This window comes from Salvelinus sp. IW2-2015, linkage group LG32, assembly GCF_002910315.2.
Source record: "Salvelinus sp. IW2-2015 linkage group LG32, ASM291031v2, whole genome shotgun sequence".
NCBI classification, from domain to species: domain Eukaryota; kingdom Metazoa; phylum Chordata; class Actinopteri; order Salmoniformes; family Salmonidae; genus Salvelinus; species Salvelinus sp. IW2-2015.
In genome coordinates, this window is record NC_036871.1 from 25,444,450 (window position 1) to 25,470,404 (window position 25,955).

Here is a 25,955-nt window from a genome sequence, read left to right on the forward strand (position 1 = left end):
GTTTTGTCTTGATTGTTTTCACCTGTTTCTTGTCTGTCGTTAATTCAGGGCTATTTAAGCCTTCAGGGCCCGTCTGCTTTTGTGCGGGCTTGTTTATTTTTTTGTCAGTGGATGTTCGTGTTTTATTCCTATACGGTTTGTTTTCATTCCTGTCTTTGTGGTCATTTGTGCCTGTGGTTTTTGGCTTGACCCATATTTGGAATATACATTCTCATTTGGAACGTTGCTCTCTGCGCTTGACTCCACACCCACCACTCCTAGCTAACGTGCCTAGCTAACGTGACAGAAGCCCGCACCATTATATGGAGTCAGCAGGAGCAGCTGCGCACCCCCTCCCATCCATGGAAGAGCGTGTCCTCCATCACACGGCCATTCTACACCGCATAGGGACGGCGATGGACCAGATGATGGAGAGAATGGACAGATGGGAGAGGAGTGGTCTCCCTACCTCGTCCCCAGCTCCTCCTCCACCTGTTCAACCTACTTCTCCGGTGACATCCGGACCCAGCGCTCTTCAGCTCGCGCCCCCCCCAGGGAGTACGACGGAACGGCTGCCTAGTGTAAGGGATTCTTGCTCCAGTTAGAACTGTACCTGGCTACCGTTCGCCCGACTCCCTCTGGAGAGGAGAGTGTGAGTGTCCTCGTCTCCTGTCTGACRGGTAGAGCCCTGGAGTGGGCCAACGCAGTGTGGAATAGTCCAGACTCCGCAAGGGACCACTACCCTGAGTTCACCCGCCAGTTCCAGACCGTGTTCGACCACCCACCGGAGGGCCGAGCGGCGGGTGAACGTCTGTTCCAACTTAGGCAGGAGACGAGGAGCGCGCAGGACTTTGCGCTGGAGTTTCGGACCCTGGCCGCTGGAGCGGGGTGGAACGACAGGGCCCAAGTACTTTTGCACATAAAACACACTGTGGCTGAGGAAAGGCATTACTCCCAATATAAGTCAACCCCAAATCAATGTAGTTCTCATCATATTTGCGCCTCTTCGATGGTCCAACGTCCCTGTCTGTTGTTCGTTGCTTTCCCGGGTAAGGGGGCTGTAGCTCTTCAGCTGCATTAGATTCACAACTGTCAGTGTCCATGCTAGCTGGGCTAACAACAAATGTAGAATTACTGTTGCTAGCATTGGATGTGCTTGTGGAAGCAGAACAACTTGTGTCGTCAACAGTTGCAGGTGTAGTACTGCTGGTAGTAGCAGTACTACCAGTAGAGTTGGTATGTGTCTCTATGGACGCGGGCCTGACTTTTTTTGACCATTTATCAATTTTTGAGCAAACGGAATGAGCAGCAGCTACTTTTGGCTACACACGGACCGTTAGTAGAATTCCCACGAGAGAGTAACGGTTAATGAGATTGGATATGAATTATTTGACTAGAATATCTGAATTTGACATTGTGTTGTTATTTCGCTGAACACTAGATGGTTGAATTTTTGGCAGTGAAACGAGGCTACTCAGGTGAGAGTTTTTAAAAAATAATTTAAAAAAGTGAATCACATTATTATTTGGCGTACCCCCGACGGCATTGCTATTTATTAGCGACATGTGTGTTAACCATCAGATTAGTGTTTTGGAGATTCCCTTCCACATGTTGCAATCTGAGTGACTACTACCTACCTGTTATCAAGGGCAATTTGACTTGTTAGGTCTCTAACCTTCTTACTGACTGTGGCTGGATTGACTGTTGCTGGCATTGGTACCCCAGGAGACTAGCTGGGACGGTAGGGTCCCACCTGGCCAACATCCGGTGAAATTGCAGAGCGCAAAATTCAAATATACCAAATTCAAATATTTAACATTCTTGAAAATATATGTGTTATACATCAAAATAAAGCTTAACCTCTCTTGGGTACGTGAGACGTTAGCGTCCCACCTCTTCAACAGTCAGTGAAACTGGTGGGCGCCAAATTCAAATACAGAAATAGTCATTATAAAAATTCAGAAAACAAAACATATTTTACATAGGTTTAAACATGAACTTCTTGTGAATCCAACCACGGTKTCAGATTTAAAAAATGCTTTACGGCGAAAGCATACCTTACGATTATTTGAGAACATAGCCCACGAGACAAATCTTTACAAACAGTAGCCAGCCAGGTAGAACAGTTACACAATTTAGAAATAGAGATCAAATTCATCCCTTACCTTTGATGATCTTCATATGGTTGCACTCAGCAGACATTCATTTACTCAATAAATGTTCCTTTTGTTCGATAAAGTCTCTTTATACCCAAAAACCTCAGTTTTGTTYGCACGTTTTCTTCAGTAATCCACAGGCTCAAACGCAGTCAAAACAGGAGGACCAAAAAATCCAAATTGTATCCGTAAAGTTCATAGAAACATGTCAAACGATGTTTACATTCAAACCTCAGGTTGTTTTTAGCCTAAATAATCAATAATATTTCAACCGGACAATAACGTTGTCAATTTAAAATGTAAACAAGAAAGGCACTCTCTCGGTTTTTCGCATGAAAAAGCTCCGTGACACTTTAGGCTCCAGTCATTCAGACTGCTCTTACTTCCTAATTTTTCAGAATACAAGACTGAAACAATTTMTAAAGACTGTTGACATCTAGTGGTAGGCATAGAAACTGCAATTTGAGTCCAAATTCAATGGATACTGTAATGGCATTGAATAGAAAACTACAAAAACAAAACTACTTYCTGAATAGATTCTTCTCAGTTTTTYGCCTGCCAAATCAGTTCTGTTATACTCATAGACACTATTTTAACAGTTTTGGAAACTTTAGAGTGTTTTCTATCCAAAACCAGTTATATGCATATCATATCTTCTGGGCCCGAGAAACAGGCAGTTTAATTTGGGCATGCATTTCATCCAAAATTCCGAATGCTGCCCCCTACCCTAGAGAAGTTAACTTCTTGTTAATCCAGCCGCTGTGTCAGATTTCAAAAAGGCTTTATGGCGAAAGCAAACCATGCAATAATCTGAGGACAGCGCCCCGCATACAAACACCCAGAGGACAAACCATATTTTTTTTTGAGGTCACTGTCTTTTCAATTAGTTTTCATTGGGACACCAGATTTCTAAGGGACTTGTTTGCAGTTCCTACCGCTTCCACTGGATGTCACCAGTCTTTGGAAATTGAGGTTATTCCTTTGTGTAATGAAGAAGTACGGCCATCGTAAAGGAGGGTCACTTGAAGTAAATTGTTTGAGAGAGGCACATTACCAAAAAAGTTGCGTCAGTTTGTTTTCTTTTTGTATTGAACACAGATCATCCCGTCTTCAAATTGATCGATTATTAACGTTGTAATACCTACCGTTGTATTACAAAAGTAGTTTGAAATGTTTTGGTAAAGTTTACATGTAACTTTTGATATATTTTCTAGTGACGTTGCGCAAGTTGGAAGCTGTGTTTTTCTGGATGAAACGCGCAAATAAATTGACATTTTGGATATATATCGACGGAATTAATCGAACAAAAGGACCATTTGTGATGTTTATGGGACATATTGGAGTGCCAACAAAAGAATTCGTCAAAGGTAAGGCATGAATTATATTTTTATTTCTGCGTTTTGTGTCGTGCCTGCAGTGTTGAATATGCTACTCTCTTTGTTTACTGTTGTGCTATCATCAGATAATAGCATCTTATGTCTTCGCCGAAAAGCCTTTTTGAAATCTGACATATTGGCTGATTCACAACGAGTGTAGCTTTAATTTGTATCTTACATGTGTGATTTAATGAAAGTTAGATTTTTATATCATTTTATTTGAATATGGCCTCTGTATTTTCCCTGGCTATTGGCCAGGTGGGACGATTGTGTCCCACCTACCCCAGAGAGGTTAAGCAGTCCTCCAGGACGGTTTCCAGGTAGCGACTTTCAGAGTTGCGTTTTGTAGTTATATTCCCCACAAAGTGGAGTGATTGTTCGCAACGACGTGATGTGTCATTTGTGTTCATGGTGAAAACAGATCGACTAATCGGAGTTTGAGTGGAATTGGCTATTGCAAAGTTGTTTACCTTGTGTGTTACAACATTTGTATCGAAGTCTATTGTCAAAGCCTGTGGTCTTGTTTCTGGATCAAGCGTGCACTGGACTGGGTTTCGAGTGAGATTGGGGGTTATTGGATTGTTTACGTCCTCGCTAATGGTGTTAATTCCGGCGGACCTGTTCTCCACAAATTCTACGCCTAGTCATGGCGACTTATCTTTTTCCTCCTTCTCAATTTTTTGGGCGCTTCTGTACTTCTCTTAGCAGATCTTTTAGAGAGTATTGGTTTATGTTTTTAGCATCATTGAACGCTTTGGTACCCTTGTGCCCTGACACTTTGTATGGGTTGATTGTAGCAATAGTCGTTTCACTGGCGACGTTCTTTATAGTTATTTTGACCAGGGTGGTTATTAGTGTCGCGATTTCGTGGTAGATACCGTTTTTTTTGTGCATCATCTCTCACCGCTCCTGAGTCAGAATGGCTGCCGTTTTACGTGCTCCTAACCAACTGTGCTATTTTGTTATTTWAAAAAAAACGTATTTTGTACATAATGTTGCTGCTACCATCTCTTATGACTGAAAATAACTTCTGGACATCAGAACAGCGATTACTCACCTCGAACTGGAAGAAGATTTTTTCTTTAACGAGTCCGACGTGAAGGGTATACTGCTTTCTCAGGAACGGGCCCAAATCCCCATAATTTGCGTGAAGAAAAGATGGAGAAAAAGGGTAACGGAGGTCGGGCTGCCTCCTGAGAATTCGTAGGTGAGTGAGTAAACCCCCACTGCATCCATTCTTTTGGCCAACGTGCAATCATTGGAAAATAAAATGAATGATCTACGATCAAGATTATCCTACCAACGGGACATTAAAAAGTGTAATATCTTATGTTTCACCTAGTCGTGGGTGAACAACGACACGGATAATATAGAGCTGGCGGGATTTTCCATGCAACGGCAGGACAGAGAAGCTATGTCTGGTAAGACGAAGGGTGGGGTTGTGTCTATTTGTCAATAACAGTTGGTGCACGGTGTCTAATATTAAAGAAGCCTCGAGGTATTGCTCGCCTGAGGTAGAGTACCTTATGATAAGCTGTAGTCCACACTACCTACCAAGAGAGTTCTCATCTATGTTATTCATAGCTGTCTATTTACAGGCCATAAGGCCATAAGGCCATAAGCAAACAAGAAAATGCTCATCCAGAAGCGGCGCTAGTGGCCGGGGACTTTAATGCAGGCAAACTTAAATCCGTTATTACCTCATTTCTACCAGCATATCACATGTGCAACCAGTGGAAAAAAACACTCTAGACCACCTTTGCTCCATACACAGAGATGCATACCAAGCTCTCCTCCGCCCTCCATTTTGCAAATCTGACCATAATTTTATCCTCCTGATTCCTGCTTACAAGCAAAAACTGAAGCAGGAAGTACCAGTGACTCGCTCAATACGGAAGTGGTAAGATGACATGGATGCTACTCTACAGAACTGTTTTGCTATTACAGACTGGAATATGTTCCGGGATTCATCCAATGGCATCGAGGAGTATCAGTCATCGGCTTCATCAATAAGTGCATTGACGACRTCCTCTCCATGGTGACCGTATGTACATATCCCATCCAGGAGCCATGAATTACAGGCAACATCCGCATCGAGCTAAAGGCTAGAGCTGCCGCTTTCAAGGAGCAGGACACTAATCCGTACGCTTATAARAAATCCCGCTATGCCCTCCGACGAACCATCAAACAGGCAAAGCGTCAATACAGGAATAAGATTGAATCCTAAAACACCAGCTCTGACGCTCGTCAGATGTGGCATGGCTTGAAAACTATTATGGACTACAAAGGGAAACCCAGCCGCGAGCTGCCCATTGAAGCAAGCCTACCAGACGAGCTAAAAGCCTTTTATGCTCGCTTCGAGGCAAGCAACACTGAGGCATGTATGAGAGCACCAGCTGTTCCGGACGACTGCGTAATAATGCTCTCAGTAGCCGATGTGAGCAAGGCCTTTAAACAGGCCGCAGGGCCAGACGGATTACCAGGACGTGTACTCAAAGCATGCACGGACCAACTGGCAAGTGTCTTCACTGACATTTTCAACCTCTCCCTGACTGAGACTGTAATACCTACATGTTTCAAACAGACCACCATAGTCCCTGTGCCCAAGAAAGCGAAGGTAACCTGCCTAAATGATTACCGCCCCGTAGCACTCACATTGGTAGCCATGAAGTGCTTTGAAAGACTGGTCATGACTCACATCAATAGCATCATCCCGGATACCCTAGACCAGGTATTCCCAAACTGGGACGGCCCGGTTCCATCGTGAGGTTAGCTCCTCTGTGGATAACATAGCTATGAAATAGACTCCTTCATACCTATCGTCACTACAATGGTATAAGAAACATTGACTTGTAGTAAAACCACTAAAGGTCCCCTTGGCATATGGCTTGAGGTCGGCATCGATTCTTACTGACACACGGTCAATGACATGGAAATTATCTGATGACGTCAGACTCACTCTGCCCAGGTTGCAGCCTACCAGGATACTTGGTTTTCTTGCCCTTGGCATGTTCACTTGTGCATGCATAATCGCACATGCACAACAGAACCGGGCCGCGGTTCGTGTGCAAAATATATATGGTTATTGTAGGTGAGAGTAGTTTCTGAATGTGGCAATGTTAAGTGTCTCTGTCCCTCTCTCCCTCTCCATCTCTTCTTTAACAAGTATCCATGTTGGTGATATGAATGGTGTCAGGATAATGAAAACCGAGGCAGGATCAACAACATTGTAGTTATTCCACAATACTAACCTAATTGACAGAGGTAAAATATGGAACCCTGTGCAGAATAAATATATTCMAAAGCATGCATCCTGTTTGCAACAAGGCACTAAAGTCAAACTCCCCAAAAATATGGCAAAGCCTCTAACCTTCTGTCCTAAACACGTGTTATATTTGGGGCAAATCAAATACAACACATTACTGAGTACCACTCTCCATATTTTCACGCATAGTGGTGGCTGCATCAGGTTATAGGTATGCTTGTAATCGTTATGGACTGGGGAGTTTTTCAGGATGAAAAAAGAAGCGGAATGAACCTAAGCACAGGCAAAATCCTAGAGGAAAACTTGGTTTAGTCTGCTTTCCACCAGACACTGTGAGATGAATTCAGCTTTCAGCAGGACAATAACCTAAAACACAAGGCCAAATCTACACTGGAGTTGCTTACCAAGAAACAGTGAATGTTCCTGAGTGGCCGAGTTACAGTTTTGGCTTAAATCTACTTGAAAATCTTTGGCAGGACCTGAAAATGGTTGTCTAGTAATGAAGAATTTTGAAAAGAATAATGGGCAAATCCCCCCTTTCCTTTCCTTTTTGGAGATTTACCCAGAAAGACTCACAGCTGTAATCTCTGCCAAAGGTGCTTCTACAAAGTATTAACTCAGCAGTGTGAATACTTATGTAAATTAGATATTTCTGTATTTAATTTTCAATACATTTGCAATTATTTCTAAAGACATGTTTTTCACTTTGTCATTATGGGGTATTGTGTGTAAATKAATAMATTTTGAATTCAGCCTCTAACACAACAAAAAGTGAAGGCACTGTACATGCCGGAAATATATATGAACAGACACAAACACAGACACACAAAAAATGTTGTTCATATAAACACATGTATCAGGTTTGTCTTAATATAAACACATGGATCATTTTTTACAAAAAATATTTTACACCCCTTTTCTCCCCAATTTCGATCTTATCTCATCGCTGCAACCCCAACGGGCTTGGGAGGTGAAGGTCTAGTCATATGTCCTCCGAAACACCGCTAAACCGCGCTTCTTATTAACACCTGCACGCTTAACCCGGAAGCCAGCCGCACCAATGTGTCAGAGGAAACACTGTTCAACTGATGACTGAGGTCAGCCTGTAGGCGCCTGGCCCGCCACAAGGGGTCGCTAGAGCGGCGCGATGAGCCAAGTAAAGCCCCCCGCAGGCCAAACCCTCCCCTAAACCGGACGACGCTGRGCCAATTGTGCACCGCCCTATGGGATTTCGATCACGGCCGTTTGTGATACAGCCCGGGATTAAAACCAGGTCCATAAGTGACGCCTTAGACCGCTGCTCCACTCGGGAGGTCTCGTATCATGTTTATTTTAATATAAACACATGGATCATGTTTATCTTACAAAAAACACATGTATCATGCTTCTTTTAATATAAACACATTGATCATGTTTCTCTTAATATAAACATCAAAACACACAGATTGACAGTCACATTGGCTGGAAGGGGACAATGGCCGTTACACATCCTAGAGCAGAATGCCATGTGTGCGTCCCCTCTAGCCTCCGTCCTCCTTCCAGCCCATCTCCCTGTGACCCTTCCATGACCTTCTACGCGACAGGTTCATCCCAGAGGTCAGGGCTCTTAGTAACAGAGAACTACGCCATAAAATTACAGCCACAGAGCCACAACTGGATAATGATGACACACTACGCCCTCAAGGTAACCATTCTTCACACATCACACCACTTAGCACCAACCYGCAGACATATCATTTCCCCTGCCACGCCCGGACAACAAATTGAATCACCAACCCTGTGGCTGGACATTCAAATGTTGGACTTTAGCCTCCCCTTGATCTTAAAATGGGTGGAGCTGGGCAGTAAACAACCACAACAACATCGGATAAACAAACACTTCCCGTAAGGGGAGGAATTTGTTAGGGCATATTTTCACTTCAAAAATCTATTTAATATTCTGCTTAAAGCAAAGGTTTGGCTGACAATGGCCCTGAGCTGCACCTATTGACTGACTGCGTCCTTCCTCTGAGTGAGAATTTAAGAGGTTACTGTTTTCCACCCTTTTTTTCTTTTGACAATTGAATGATTAATTAGGATACCTGCTGCGGCTGCATAAACAGGTTTGTTCTGTCAAGAAAAAATTGCCCGGTGGTAATTTAATAACAGGACTGTTTTTCCAGATCTTCAAGCTATTTTGTTTGTGTGGCCTCAAAATAACAATTTCCATATGTATTTATAACGACTATATCATATGCAGTTTTCCACTGGGGTCTTTTGAAAAACTAGACAGCGATCAAGAGGTCACACTTTATTTGGATATTCCCATGTAGATGATCTACAGATTGTCATACTATCAACAAACAATATGTTGATAAGCAAATGCTTGCTAAGGTTAGGTTAAGAATAAGGGTTAGGATAAGGTTAGGGCTAGGGTAAGGGTTAAGTTTAGGGTTAGGATAAGGATTTGGGTTAGTGGATAGTTAGTTTAAATGTGGTCAACATATACAAAATTACTAAGCATTTACACTGCCTTGCAAAATTATTCATCCCCCTTGGCATTTGTCCTATTTTGTTGCATTACAACCTGTAATTTAAATATAGTTTTGTTTGGATTTTATGTAATGGACATACACAAAATAGTCCAAATTGGTGAAGTGAAAAAAATTACTTGTTTCAAAAAATTCAAAGAAATTACAAACGGAAAAGTGGTGCGTGCGTATGTATTCACCCCCTTTGCTATGAAGCCCCTAAATAAGATCTGGTGCAACCAATTACCTTCAGAAGTCACATAATTAGTTAAATAAAGTCCACCTGTGTGCAATCTAATTGTCACATCATCTGTCACATGATTAAATCCATTATAAAAAAATTGAAAGAATATGGCACCAMAACAAACCTGCCAAGAGAGGGTCGCCCACCAAAACTCAAGGACCAGGCAAGGAGGGCATTAACCAGAGAGGCAACAAAGAGACCAAAGATAACCCTGAAGGAGCTGCAAAGCTCCACAGCGGAGATTGGAGTATCTGTCCATAGGACCACTTTAAGCCGTACACTCCACAGAGCTGGGCTTTACGGAAGAGTGGCCAGAAAAAAGCCATTGCTTAAAGAAAAAAATAAGCAAACACGTTTGGTGTTCGCCAACAGGCATATGGGAGACTCCCCAAACATATGGAAGAAGGTAGTCTGGTCAGATTAAACAAAAATGTATATTTTTGGCCATCAAGGAAAACGCTATGTCTGGTGCAAACCCAATACCTCTCATCAACCCGGAACACCATCCCCACAGTGAAGCATGGTGGTGGCAGCATCATGCTGTGGGGATGTTTTTCACCGGCAGGGACTGGGAAACTGGTCAGAATTGAAGGAATGATGGATGGCGCTAAATACAGGGAAATTCTTGAGGGAAACCTGTTTCAGTCTTCCAGAGATTTGAGACTGGGACGGAGGTTCCTCTTCCAGCAGGACAATGACCCCAAGCATACTGCGGAAACAACACTCGAGTGGGAAACATTTAAATGTCTTGGAATGGCCTAGTCAAAGCCCAGACCTCAATCCAATTGAGAATCTGCGGTATTACTTAAAGAYTGCTGTACACCAGCAGAACACATCCAACTTGAAGGAGTTGGAGCAGTTTTGCCTTGAAGAATGGGCAAAAATCCCAGTGGCTAGATGTGCCAAGTTTATAGAGACATACCCCAAGAGACTTGCAGCTGTAATTGCTGCAAAAGGTGGCTCTACAAAGTATTGACTTTGGGGGGTGAATAGTTATGCACGCTCAAATTATGTTTTTTTGGTCTTATTTCTTGTTTGTTTCACAATTAAAAATATTTTGCATCTTCAAAGTGGTAGGTATGTTGAGTAAATCAAATGACACAAACCCCCCAAAAAATGTAAGGCAACAAAATAGGAAAAATGCCAAGGGGGGTGAATACTTTCGCAAGCCACTGTACAAACCATCTACTTGGGACAATCCAAATAAAGTGTTACCCAAAGATGTACTTCAGTTTGAGACTGCATTTAAGTGCAGGCAGGGCTAAAAGAACACTCATCACGATTGAGTTTCTCTATCAACTTACAAAACTTCAACAGAAGTTTCTGGAATTTGATATTCTTTCTGCACCACATTATTCTCCACTTCCCACATGGCCAGTGAGCAAGGGGCTGATCATCTGTCTCCTCTTGGTAGAATGAGTGCCASATGGACTAATAAAAACCCAGGTAATGGCAGTCAGCAACTAAAATAAAATACTTTGAGAGCGCCGAGCGGCCACTGCACTGACACTTCAATTTCCTCCCCAGCGGGAGAGATAGGGAGAACAGAGGTGAGGCATTATATAGTCCACATCACTGGGACAGTCTGGTTCATTTTTTACCCACAATACAACCCCGACGGACTGACTTCCAGATTCCATAGACAAGACCATTTACTTCTGACGTCCATCCCTCCTCCTCCCCCTAGCTCAAAATGGAAGCTTGTTTTCTTTCGATAAATATGAAATATGTCACCCTTCCAACTTCTAAGGTCTTTGAGGAGGGTTATATCACAGTGTCTTCAGACATTACAGTTTGTGTATGTGTTTCTGTGTGTGTGTGTGTGCACATCCTTATGCGTGTTTGCCTCTGTGTATGTGTGCCTGTGTGTATGTGTGTGTGTGCCGGTGTGTGTATGTGTGTCTGTTTGTGTGTGGGCCTGTGTGGGTCTGTGTGTGCCTGTGTGTGTGTGTTCGTGTTCGTGTGTGTGTGCCTGTGAATGTGCGCCTGGGTGTGTGCATGTTCCCTCTTGCCCAATCATTAGTAGATATGTAGATGGAGCTTCATTATAACACAGCAGCAGATGTCTGTCTCCCAATTACATTATCACTGCAATAACCAGCCCTGAACACTACCTGGCCCAGTGTGTGGAGTCCATCACAAAATGGGCCCATGGCAAGAACACACTCCACTTGTTAATGATATTACCAGACATTTACAAAATGATTCCCTTGTATTAACTGGAGTTTATTACAAAAAGTGTGGGTTAGTATTGTAAGTAATCTGATGTCTTGTGTGTGTGTGTGTGTGTGTGTATGTGTGTGTGTATAAGTGTGTTTTTGTGTTTGTGTGTGTGCGCCTGTGCGTGTGTGTATGTTTGTATATATGTGTGTGTGTGTGTGTGCACGACTGCATGCATGTGTGTGTGTGTGTGTGTATATAATTGTTAGTATATGTGAGTGTGTGTGACTGTGTGTGTGTGTGTTTCTCTACCTGGTCCTCTTCTCCTCCTCCCTCCTCGTCATACTTCAGGATGTTGTCTCTGACATCGTCCTCAGGGTCAATAAGCAGCTGCTTGGCCTGGCGCTCCTTATCACGACGCTTCATCCATACCACAAACAACAACACAAGAACTACAGAGGAGGAATGGAAAGGGAGGCAGGGAGGGATCGAGAGAGAGAAATATAAAGAAATAAATAGAGAGCAAAATATCCCATATTACAAAACATAAGATATTTTGCATACATATGTAAATCAATTCAGAATGTAAACCTTGCCACGAGATTGATCAGTGCTATCTATCTTTTGGGTAATCCATAAATAATCTACTGCTATCTCGTGGGCATGACGTTTAGCTCCTTAATAATCCCTGTGGCTATGTTTAGGGATGGTAAGGGATGGCATTTATCTTGTTTTGTACAGTGCCTTGCAAAAGTATTCATCCCCCTTGGCATTTTTTCTTATTTTGTTGCATTACAACCTGTAATTTGAATAGATTTTTACTTGGATTTCATGCTTTGTTTCACAATAAAACAAGATTTTGCATCTTCAAAGTGGTAGGCATGTTGTGTAAATCAAATGATACAAACCCCCCCAAAATCTATTTTAATTACAGATTGTAAGGCAACAAAATAGGAAAAATGCCAAGGGGGTGAATACTTTCGCAGGCCACTGTATATGTGTGGTGGGCGCGGTGACGGCACTGGTGTCTGGTGTGTGTGTGTGTGTGTGCATGCGTGCACTGAGGCAAAGCGGCAGTGGGACACTCACTGAGCAGGATAATGATGCAGAGCAGGATGGCGATGATGGCGCCCGTGCCCAGCCCTGCAGCGACAATGTGCTGCTGGTCGGTGCAGTCCCCGTTGTGGTCACACTGACACACCTTGACCCGCAGGTAGGATGTGTTGGACATGGGCAGGTTGCCAGAGTCAGTGATGATGATGGGGATCTCGTAGATGCCGCTTTCCAGGAAACTGATCTTCAGGCTCAACTGGGCAAAGTCACCTGGGGGTGGGAGGGAGTGGGGGAGGATGAGAGCAGGAGGGAGACGTAAAGGAAGAGAAAGAGAGAAAAATAGAAAAATGTTACTTAACAACGAAAAACTAAATAACGAAAAACAGCACTAACCTTAACCTCTACATAACAAATCCAAGTGCAACTTTTTCATCTATGAACTTATCTATATTGAGTATACAAATTAGATAACCAACTAATTACTACTGGGAAAAAAGCTGAACAGAACAGCATAACTTCCTATACCTGGAAGTTGCCAGCATATGTCATCCAAAATATGGTCAGGATTTATATTTATAATTTTATAAACCCACTGAAGACCTTTTGATAATGGCACTTAGGCTAAACTCCCCCAGCTCCTATTATCCATTTGGCTGTTATACTACTAATATATTTATTCACTGTGGTTTACACTCACAACATCTAACCACTAGCAATGCACAACAAATGAGTCATTCCTCTTTTTTTTGTGTTGGCATAATTAGCATAATCAATTAGTGAGCTGCTTGATGAAGCGAAGGCCTGCTATTAATCTCTTTTATAGTACATTGTCTTCATTAAGGTCATGTGAGGAACCCACACTGAGAACACTGTCTACTGTTATAGGTCAATGCACCTGGCCCTATGGAAAGCCTGAAACCACATGTCAAACCATGGACATGAAGCCTATACAGTACTGCCTCTAAGCCGGTGCCAAGCACATACAGTCCCAAACCCTACAGTGTTATTATCACCATCCAAATAATTAGGGCCACACGGTACTGGTGGTTCTCCATTTTCATTGGCAGTTGATTGGTGAATGTCATTTATTGGCCAGAATGGCTCCTGGTGACCCAGGTCTAAATCGGTCTCTGATTACATGGGAAGAATGAAAACCAGAAGTACTGCYGACCCACAGGCCCAGGTATATTGATTAGCTCTCATTTTGTTATTGTTGTGTCTTACCACTGAGCCGTGTGATGGTCCAGTTTCTCCGTACGTCTGAGGGCCTGTTAGCCAGCTCGAATGCGAAGGGTCCGGCATTAGGGCTGAGGTCTCCGTCTAGCGCTGTGATGTTGAAGCCGTTGGGCTCAGGTTTCTCACACATCTCAGTCTCCTGGGGGTAGACGTGGGGCGCGTTGTCATTGATGTCCAGCAGGAAGATTTGCAGGGTGCCTGTACCGCTCGCCGGGGGAATGCCTGGACGGGACAACACACACAGACAGAGACACACGCACGCACACACGTACATTGATAAAAATATAGATTTTAACAAATCAACATAACGATAAGGGGAAATATATAACGAAGTGATCTGCCTCATTTTAAAGCATGATGTCTCACTGCACTGTGGTAGTGCATAAAGTCCTTATCCTGAGCCTGGTGCTTGGTGCTAAAATAGGGCATAGAGGAGCAGCAGCAGCCACCCTGCAGGGACAGGACCCCTCCAGATGGGGGGAGGGCAGAGGGTCTGGGTGTGTGATCTGAAGAGAGTGTGTCTTCCTGACGAAGGGGGAGGCCACGGGGTGAGAATACTAAAGCAGACAGACAGAGAAGAGCCTACTGTCGCTGCCTTAGCCCCGGAGCCCCAGAGCCTTAGCTCCTCTATGTATTCATGGGGCTAAGAGGCTTTTTTGCCATTCAGGCCACGCTCAAAGGAGCTAGTCATCCAATCCTAACCTATTAATGCTGAGAAAACTCTATATTGGGTGAGTTTAAGCCTATTGGCCTGTGCTGTGCTCCGTGGAACAGGCTAAACCTGAACAGAGGTAAATCCAGTCAGGGAAGGAGAGAGGAGAGAGGTGAACACGTCCACAGTGTGACTGTTTAGTCTGGGCTGGCTCGGAAACATTTCCTTCAACAGGGTGGCTTTTGCTACATTGATGTCAGGGACAATGTTAACCTTGAACGAGGTAGCTGTGTTTAAAATTTTTGCTTGCTAAAAACAATATTCTCCTAGGTTACTTGTGGGAAGCAGATATTAGAGCCTGGTGGCTACGTACCGCTGTCAGAGGCCAGGAAGGTGGCGCTGTACATGTTGTCCTTCACGTAGGGCGATTCACGGTCCAGGACGGCGATGGTTGTGATGTGCCCGGTGTTAGGGTCAATTCTCAGCCAGTTGGCTGGGTCTGAGAGCCTGGTGTATCTGAGAATACAAAGGACGAGTCAAAAGAGAACCATTGTGATTTCCCAGAAGCTTGGTTGGTGTGTAAAACCTGCAAATTCAGACAAACAAAAAGGTGTAATGGGTCCGCACTCAAAAAGATGTCGCATAAAGCTTACTTCCTTATTCTACTTTTTAATTTTTTTTTCACTGCATCAGGCTTCACAGCCTTCTTCAGTGTGTACATTTACAGAGTACGAGGAAAGCGTACAGAAGATACAAGACAACCTTACATGTTAGTTTTTCTCTCATGCAGACATGTACATTTAAGGCTAAAGGTGTTGAATGTCCAGTAAAAGGGAGTGTTTTCATTGACGTAATGCCAGTCAGTGCTTTGAGCAAACTGTATGAAAGATTCTGCATGAATACAGCTATTTAGTGTCATTACTACCTAATGGTCTGCTGCATGAATCTATCAGGGTCCTGTGCTGTGAAGGTGGTTAGTGCTGATTCTGGTTGCATCCCCTCCTCCAGTTTGATGAGTTTGGGGTTGGGTTCAAAGTTAGGGCTCTCGTTGACATCGATGACCCTGATGGAGACCGTGGCGGTGGACTGGCGAGGGGAGTGGATGCCCCGGGCGAGGGACACCTCGTTCACCGCTACCACCGTCAACACGTACGTCCTGCTGATCTCATAGTCGATTGGCTGTAGGGAGGAAACCAACAGTATATAAGTGTACTTACTGTATGTTTCATTGAGTGTAAGAGAATGGATGGATAAAGTATTTATTCTGTTTTTCTTGATCAGTAAAATATTATTATTATGCCATAAGACAAAGAACCCAAGAGAAGCTAGGAGCTACTGTAGCTAGTTCTACAACTGTTGACCAATTAGTCTTCAATTGCTACACACACACACACACACACACACACACACACACACACACACACACACACACACACACACACACACACACACACACACACACACACACACACACACACACACACACACACACACAGAGAGAGTTTAATAAAACAGTTGACATGCACCTTTGCTCTCTCTGCTACAGGTAACTCCTACAGCTTACAAACATAGAAGGCATTATAACCTATTAATTTAATCTTTAAGAGCTGTCTTCGCTATTCATGGTCAGTGGCCCCGAGGGGAGATGGGGGTGTGGGTTGAGTCAGAGGGGGTAGCAGCCAGTCTCACCTTGACAACAGTTACCAGGCCCTCGTTAGTGGTGGGGTCGGTTGGCACGGAGAACCTGCCGGTGGGGTCGCCCCCGGTGATCTTGTAGACGGTGTTCCAGGCTGGCGTGTTGGGCTGGTCTTTGTCTGTCACCGTTAGGTTGGCCACGATGACATTCACCCGGTTCTCAGGCACCTCTCCAAAGAACTGCATGAATAAAAGATGGGGGATGGGACAGTTAGAGAGCAGTTAGACATACTGCTGCGCCAGTGGAAAACACAGGCTCTATGCTCCAGCACTACACTCCCGACATTTCAGGTAAATAAATGTCCACAGCAACTTATCATGTTATCTTCACCATCTTGGTCTGATAGAAAAACAATACACTTACATTACACAGAGGGGAAGCATCTCTCACAAATACATTCAGCACCTTTCTCTGCTCTCTTCTCCTCTGCTCTCGCTCATCTCCTCTCTTTGTCTGCCTGATGTACTTAGGATGTCAGTACTTACATGTGTCAACATCTGGACGGAGTAGGACAGAACAGCAAACGGATGACTGGCTAACAGCTAATCTTTATGCCATCTGAAATGCTCTGCAAGCAAGGCTGATTGTGTGCTATGTGTGGGTTAAGTACATATAGACAGTGTGACAGTGCTATGACTGTAACACACAGTGTGGTGTAGTACATGGATGTGAAGCTGTGTTCTTTCTCACCGTCTCTGCAGTGAACTCCGGTGGGTTGTCATTGATGTCCGTGACTTTGATGACGGCGGTGGCGGTGTTGGAGAGACCGTACATGGGGTTGCCCTCCATGTCTGTGGCCTGGATGATCAACGTGTACTGAGGCACTTTCTGCAAGAAGAAAAACATGTTGGAAAAGATTTAACTATGTATACGAACAACACCTAAACCCTTGTGTTGAGCCTTACGTGTAGGTTGAATCTTACATAAACCAAATAATGATCATTTTCAATTTCTCTACATTATTAAGTTCAATTTCTCTTATCCTAACAACCTAATATCTGTCAAACCACAATGAGGAGGTTGAGGAATCCTAGTTATTCTCACAATGATCAAGTCCACATCATTTCCCTGTGGAGAGAGAAAGGATCTATAGAAGTCTGCTTGCTGTGGGAGTGCAACACTTCCACATTTCCACTCTGTGTAGCATCATGGTGCATGATGGGTAATCCCACTGTAATAAATTACTCCCCTCACATTAAAAGCCACTCAAGTGACTAGGTAATGAGAATCGGGCAAATTACTTTCATGGTGGCAACTGCCGTACATATAACAGCTATAACAGTGGCCCCAGGGGAGAACTTGATATAGAAGGCCAGCTAGCCAGATTGCCCTCGCCAGAATTGCACCAACTGGCTTTGTTTCCCCCCCCTCAACTTATATATTTATTTTGTCACTTCCATCCAGTATAAGCAAGACCATCGCCATGCAATTAAATAGGAGAGTGTTACCATTAATAGCAACGGGGAGAAAAAKAAACATTTATCTGCTCAATGATGCATGTTGCCTCCTTGTTAGAGGCAATAAGTATGAAGTGGGCGATGAGTCCATTTCTGGGCTCCGTTGGTAAAATGGTAATCAGTCATGCTTAGCGAGCTTAATTAGTTTTGAGACACAGTGAAGATTATCATCAGCAAAAACAACCCAAAACTACAATGTTCTGTTTGTTTTCAAATCTATCTGCAATCCACAGCTCATTTAGGTAAACAAAGGAAAGGATATCTTGACTTATGCATGTTAGAGGAGTGCTGTGCAGCAAAGGAGGAGCACACATGAATTAATGTGATTAATGGCTATGATACTGGGACTGTGACCTTAATGCTACTGCATTGGGGGTTTAATAGGCACACGCATACACAAACTCCTGTATTGCGTACCTCTCTGTCCAGGCCGGCTGCGACGGTAATGATGCCTCCTGTCTTATTGTTGATGGTGAACATGTTGGATGTCGGGCTCTCAGGATTCTGGGATACGATCTTGTAGCGCAGCATCCCATTGGCTGTTTTGGGGTCATCTTTGTCAACAGACGTTACCGTCATAACAAAGGTCCCTGAGTGATGACAAGACAAACAGAAGATGCAAATATGGGATTCAACAAGGGTTTTTAAAACAGTATGACCTTGTTTTATTTCAGTACTGCATTTAATTTACCTACAGTCATTAAACTACTTCCCTTTTATGAGGATCCATTGAATAATATGGAGCACAGTCAAAACATAGCCCCCCAAAAACTTTGGCTTTGTCTGAAATGTTGACAAAGCACTTCCACAAGAGAATACATTCTATTGGCAGAGATCTTATCCATATCGAACAGCAGCAAAATTAACAAAATGACTACCCCTGTGATTAATCAATGCTGTTTTATCTAGTGATAGTTTAGTGGCCCCGAAGGCCAGAGGATAGGAAGGCTGGGAGGTTGGTCTAGGCCACTACCTGGTTTAGAGCCCTCAGGGATGGTGCCGTTCCAGATCTGATGGATGAACTCGGGCCGGTTGTCGTTCATGTCAATCACATTGATTACAATGTCGATGGGGCTCTCTACTTGGTTACCATTCAGATCCACAGCATGGGCTCTCAGCTGTAGGGAGACACCAGAGAGATATCAGCACTCAGCTGACTGTGGTGGACACATGCATGCAAGAACCAAACAATAAACATTCAGCAAAAACACTTACATTTGCCTGAGTAGAACTTTGGCATTGCAATGGCTCTCTTACTTCAGCTATTTCCAATTATAGAAAAAAAATAAACCCAGAAATTTGCCTTTCAATAATGTTAATGCTTGTTTGTTCACAGTGCAGCGCTTCCAGCGATGCCTGCTCCATTATACCTTCATTACAAACCTGCAATTTATTGTTTTTTTCTGTCTGCCCACTGTCTCACCCTGACTACCAAGGGACCTTGAGCACATGCCAGCCAACCTCCTGGAGTATACAGACAATGTATTAGCCAAAGATGACACTGGATAAAGAATGCTTAATGCTTGGTACAGTGTTTATAAACCTTTTACTGTAACTGTTCAGAATGTCTGCTCTGTTTCTCCTGTTCACTGAACTGCACAAGGCCAAGCTTCTCTCTCTACCACCTAAAGTGAATGCACATCACTTTAGGTGGTGCTGAACCAAAGAAAGCTTGAGATGAATAGGACCCGCAGACACTATTGCTCCACCTTACTGTTATTTGGCTAGAAAATAACAATGTTTTAATCCAAAATGGATCTTGACTTTGTCAGTATGCGTGGTCCTAATCATCTCCTCTCTCACATAGACCCATGTGTGTGTATGAGACTTACATGGAAGTTGGAAATGTGTTCTCTGTCCAGGGGTTTCATGACGGACAGCTCTCCAGAGATGGGGTGGATGATGAAGATGCCAGTGGGCGGCTGGTCGGCCCCGGGTCCAGTCACACTGTACCTCAGGGAGCGGTTCTTGTCATTGTCCGACCGGATCTGTTTCAGAACCCAAAAGTATGTTGGTCAATGGTCAATAATAAATTGTGGGTATATATACTGCTCAGAATTCTACTTTAAAAAATGATGTTATGGTGGGGGTATGTATCGGTGTTGGTGTGTTGCACCGTGCTTGAGTCCCGTTGGTGAGTGGTACAGACAGATCTTCCTCCCTTGGTGTGCGTATGTGTCTAAACTATATGTGAGTGTGATGTATTTGAGCCTCTGTGTCTTCCCTGGCCTGTCTATCTCTACCCATAAGCCTTGGTATCCATGGTGTGTCTGGATGGTGCCTGGTGCCTCTCCCTTATGTCATCCATTAAACTCAGCCCCCTAATGCTTCTGGATTAAATATAATACATACAGACAGTATATACTGGACTTAGCACTATGTCAGGAACCAGTAAGCTTATGTTGAGAAAGGATATACTTCTTAACTGACATGAGAAGGATAGCCAGTTCTCCATCATTCATATCCACCCACCCCCTGCCCCTTGAGCACATGATAAAGTGAGGATAATATCTCAACAGGAAACCTGAGGGAAACAAGCCACTGGAGGGCTCTTTGTCCTTTTCACTCTCATCTCTAAAGCTACATAATAGCAGGAACATTCATAGTGACGGCTTGCCTGACTGGGAGAGGGAAATCAGATACTTTAGCACAAGCACTTGACCTTTCAGGACGTGGAGTCAATATGGTGGTAAATTGAGTGATAATGCTGGTAGAACAGAAATGACCGGTCCAAAATCTGCTGCTGCTCCATAGAACCATGAAGCTCAGAATAAGAGCACCGTCTCCTTTCAGGTTGTGGATACCGGTGTGTAGGTGTGTGTGTGTGTGTGTGTGTGTGTGTGTGTGTGTGTGTGTGTGTGTGTGTGTGTGTGTGTGTGTGTTGTGTGTGTTGTGTGTGTGTGTGTGTGTGTGTGTGTGTGTGTGTGTGGTGTGTGGTGTGTGTGTGCGTGTGCCTGGTGCCTATGGTGTGTGTGCGTCTTACCCGGACCAGGTCCTGGGGGAACTCTCCTCTGGAGTTCTCTGGGACGTTGATTGGGGGATTACCCAGTCCCTTTTCATGCGTTTGAGCTGCCCACGGAGCTGCTGTCTGTCTGCCGCGATGGGAACCAGATCTCCTGGAGACCTGGACAGAGCTGGGGGAGCTGGATATCTTGAACCTGGAGGAGAGAAATAACATCTGTTTACCAAATTGACACATGTAAAAACCAATGGCTTTAGGTATATCTTTTATACAGTAGCCAGAAGACAAATTATCTTTACCTACCAATGAAGTTATGGAAATAATTCAAAGAATGCAAATTCTTGACAGCCTAAAACTGTTTTTGGGTAATATCATTTTACATGCTTTGTTAATATCAAACATTTACATGCTTTGCAAGAATAATGATTTCCTTAATAAACCTGTTTACAGACACATCTGAAATCAGGCTACCTGATAGGACTGATAAATGCAGAAAATCGGCAATCAAAATAAACGTTCACTCGGCATAACAAGAGGGAGGCTCGCTCGGTTGGGTTAGAACATGCACAGATCAAATACACAGCTTGAATTTCAGAATTAAGGTGTTTACATTTCTAATACTTCCAAAGATTGCTCAGAAACCAGTGTTTTAATCGGCGTATTGCTGACTTCGATTATGACCTTGGCCAATTAAGATGTTACATGACTAAAGCTATACTCGACCTACTGTCATAATCAGTTTAATATCGAAATATTAGTGTTCATGTAAACATACTCATTGACTATACCAGCTAGAGGACCCAACAAAGGAGGGGGAGGCTTTTTGATATGGTCATATTGTATTTTAGGATCTATTTCGTTTTTTGGAATTCAGTGAAGGCTAAATGCCTCCATAACGTGTGATGATGTTTTTGAACAGCCTCTCTTTCCAGGCTCTCTCTCCATGGCTGGGAATGAGAGTAGTGTTTGAGATTCTTTGTCGAGGATCGTACTGTAGCCCCTCAGTTAGCTTTAAATCACAGACCTCCTCTCATGTCCTGATAAAAGCATGCATGCACGCACACACAGGCGCACACACACACACACACACACACACACAACACACACACACACACACACACAACACACACAACACCCACACACACACACACACACACACACACACACACACACACACACACACACACACACAACACACACACACACACAGGCTTCTAAAATGGATGTGCCATCCTCCCTTGGCTGTAATGAAAGTGATTTGAAACAAAGCAGGATGGTACCTGCAAGCCAGACTCTATATAGCAGATGGCTCCATTTGCCTTCGCTGTTCCACAGAGAGAGAGACTGTTGGGAGAGAGACCCAAGTAGCTCCAGGGAAGTCACCAATACCTTGAATGCCCGATAGAAATGTAAACAAGACGCTGGCAAACTTAGGTAGAACAGTCATCCTGCAGAAGAGTCACGCTTCAGAAAGTCCCTTCTTAACTCTCTCTCGTCCGTCTGTAATTACTGATCGTCAATTTGTTACACAATATCCAAAGTACTAAAACTAGCCTAAAGCCACAGTCTGTGCAAACAGCCAAATGAATTACAGTTTTGCCACGTTACAACACGAGCCCATCCCACGCAGCCTCACCAAGCACGCAGCCCTCCCTGACCATCTGCGGAGTTGTCGGAGCGCCTCTACTAACCATGTTTGAAATCCGATTATGCTGCTTTCACACATTTGAAATGCAGAGAGGCAAGCGGACAGATAGCGGGGAACATGCATCAGAAATATCTATTACCCTATTAAACCGAAGGAGAGAGTGAGAGCGGTAATTATTTCTGACCTGGCGGCTGGAATGATGAATGGTGTGGAGGGTTTGCTTAGCAGTCTCAGCCCCAGCACAGTCACATCTATCTATCTCTGGAGAGTACTGGAGGTCTCTCTGCCCCCTACATCCTCTGACTGCTAGCCTACACTTCAGTATCCCTGAGAGCTTGGGAGTGTTTGTGTACTGTGTGTGAGAGAGTTGTGTGTGTGTGTGTGTGTGTGTGTGTGTGTGTGTGTGTGTGTGTGTGTGTGTGTGTGTGTGTGTGTGTGTGTGTGTGTGTGTGTGTGTGTGTGTGTGTGTGTGTGTGTGTGTGTGTGTGTGTGTGTGTGTGTGTGTGTGTGTGTGTGTGTGTGTGTGTGTGTGTGTGGCTATAGACAAGTACAAAATCGCCCTCTCTAAAGCCTAGGGTAGGTCTTGGTTTTCAGCCTTGTGGTGATGTTTATGCTGATGGTCGTGGTGGTGGTAGGAAAGGTCACCCTAGGCTTTAGAGAGGGAGATTTTGTACTTGTCTATAGCCACACACACAGATAGTTAGATATATGTGACTGTGCTGGGGCTGAGACTGCTAAGCCAATCGTTACTTTTTCATTGATTAAAACATTCCCCTAGGGCCGATGCGTTCGCAGTGTTTGCAAATATATCATCTAACTGCTGATGTGATTAGGGATCGCATGATGATGATTCATGACAATCATTGCATTGGAGAGAGAACCACATAACCACACCAGTGTTTCCCCTATATTCATTTAACAATGGCGGGCCGCTGCTGCTAAATTGTGACCAGCTCTTCCGAAAAACATGATGTATTTGGTAAAACATTTTCATTGTCGACTAAAACCAGATATAAAGTATGTAGAAATTATAATGGAGCTATATTGTTTTATAAGTTATTATTTGGGTATGAGTTAACATAATWTGAACTTTTAAAAGTGAGATTTTCACTGGACAGTTACTTTAAAACTGTTCATTTTCTCTCAGCCCCATGGCAAAATGTGTAGAATTGCAGGAAATTAGCTTTAAACCAGGAACATTTTGTCTCAGCAGAGGAGGGCATCAAACTATTTTGGTCATAGACCAAGTCATTGGCCACGTCCACTACCAACCCCCCAACCTCTCCCACCCCCCTTCACTAACTTTATATCTTAGGGGAAACCCTGACACGTGGTCCAATAAACTGGTGAGATTGATTTCTATATTCTATCATAGATTTGATTACTACCAATGTTCCCTCTAAACTGTGCGCGGGCGCACAGTAGCCCCGAGACTGCCGCGCAGCTCCAATGGACTGCCGCGCAGAATAAATACTGTATCAACCCACAAAGAGAAGCACTAGATTAAACTTCACAAAACTTTTTAGAGTGTYCCCTGTTAGTTAACACAATCAACGTTTCACTTTACTGTGGCAATGGTGATCGAATCAACTCAATATTAGCCACTTTCAATGCAACATACCGAAACAAAACAAACTATGCAAGAGATTTTGTTGTAGGCAGAATGTATTGGAGTAGGATTCTATTTCATTGACATGCACCACACAGCTCATACTGCGGCATAACCAATCAGAGCTGCAGTAGGCCTATATGCAAATAGATCATGCCATTTACTTTGACCTGGACAGTGTTTACAGCAGGACCTGCGTTTGTTTTGAGATCAAARCTAGAGCTGCATGTAGCCACGTGTGCACATTTTGTTCATTTCCTTTGCTAGTTAGTGAGTTATTAGCCCAGTTATAGATCATTTGTAGTCATCAATAGGGGAGGTATTGCTTCCTACAAGAGCACAAAACGTGTACATTTCTTGACATCTTTCAAAAGCTAGTCAGATAAAGAGCTTTTTTGATGTCTTAAAGGGGCAATGTTGCATTTTGAGACAAGCTTAAATAAGCTAAATAGCCAATAGGCAGAGGGTAGCATCATTTGTCTGATTCTCTGTAATAATGGTATGGGAATAATAATGCATTTTATTTTGTAAAGTGTTTTCTTGCATTAAACATCACCACCATTTTCAGTCACCTCTTTGTCAATTGTTTTTGATGATAGGACACTCTGGTATGCCTAGAATATGATTAAATAGCTACAGTAGCCTACATGGCAACTGTTAAAACTGTAACTTAAAGCGGTTACAGACTCAGTGTTCACAGTAAACACCCGCTGGAAGTTGCACAGAATTTTCACAATGTTCAAGTTTGCGCTCAGCAGACCTGCAATTTGCTCAGTGATGAGAAAAATTAGAGGGAACATTGATTACTACCATAATCATCCAGGCCAAAGCAACAACTGTCCATACAATCACATAGAAAACAACACAGACATCTAGGGTCAATCAGAGTCTTCTAAAATGGACATGATTACCCATGATGGTCTTCCTATTTCTATTTAAAAGCTACTGTGGCCAAGCCCCTTGTTTATCTGGCCTGGACAAGTGTACATTTCTCTTTAAATGAACGACATGTGTGACTAATGGTGTCATTAAAATCACATACCTGCAGCAGTCACTGTGGTAAATGAGCATCAGCGCCCTAACAATGCTGTTTTCAAAACTCTCACTAAATCATCCCCTGTAGAAGTTTAATTTGAAACCACAAAATGCCTTCATTGCTGCTGCTGCTGCTGTTGGCCCACTGCACTCACACCAATTTGACATAACTGCAAAAATTTGCATTTAATCTGGAGGCTTATAAAAGAATGCACTCGCCTTTTATGTGATGTTTCGGAGAGGTGCTTTTGAAATGGGCTGCTTGTGCAGCTAATTTGTTCTGTATATGACTGGAGGAATGTATTTTCAGATGGTGTCTTTGTTGAACAAAGAGGCTCATTGTGCTGTACTTAAGAGGCATTCATTAACAATAATAGTCCACAATGTATGAAGATCAGACAACGCAGACTTCAATAATTCAACCTAAAAATCGGAGAGAGAGAGAGAGAGAGTTTAAATGTGAGTCTGTGCACTCTAGCCAATTAACACCATTCCAGCTAGTGAGAGAGACAGACTTTCACAGGTTATGACCATTGAACTGAACAGAAACACATAATCCAGCAGTGAGAATGAGGCTAGAAATAAAAAAACAGCCGTTTGAGCCTTGTTTCTCCTCATCTCCCTGTTCTCTCTCTCAATTACACACTTGATTACATAACCACATCACACGGCCTCTTTCATCTACAGAACATTGACTGAATGGCAGGATCTTTGAAGCCTAGAGACAGATGCTCCCTGTTCTCTGAATCACCACTAGGGGTGCACTGCAATGTACTACCCTCTGGTTGGATGACAATGATACAGCCATAAACATCGCCGCTGCCGCCACAAGGAAGCTGATTGAAATCAGTCTTTATGAGGAGCTATTCTGCATCTGTTGTGTGTGGCGCCGCTACTCACTGACCGTGTTGAGTATA

General features: G+C 43.5%; 1 protein-coding gene across 1 annotated transcript in view; it reads right to left on the reverse strand.

Moving 5' to 3' along the window:
• The window catches only part of LOC111956566 (cadherin-2-like), a 113,292-nt gene that overhangs the window by 13,129 nt on the left and 74,208 nt on the right, over positions 1-25,955 (reverse strand). The window contains 13 exon segments of the mRNA XM_070436827.1: positions 12,003-12,142; positions 12,780-13,013; positions 13,968-14,201; positions 15,005-15,147; positions 15,557-15,810; positions 16,321-16,506; positions 17,018-17,155; positions 18,202-18,374; positions 18,758-18,902; positions 19,617-19,772; positions 20,768-20,826; positions 20,829-20,853; positions 20,856-20,942. Coding sequence (XP_070292928.1) covers positions 12,003-12,142; positions 12,780-13,013; positions 13,968-14,201; positions 15,005-15,147; positions 15,557-15,810; positions 16,321-16,506; positions 17,018-17,155; positions 18,202-18,374; positions 18,758-18,902; positions 19,617-19,772; positions 20,768-20,826; positions 20,829-20,853; positions 20,856-20,942 — 1,974 coding nt within the window.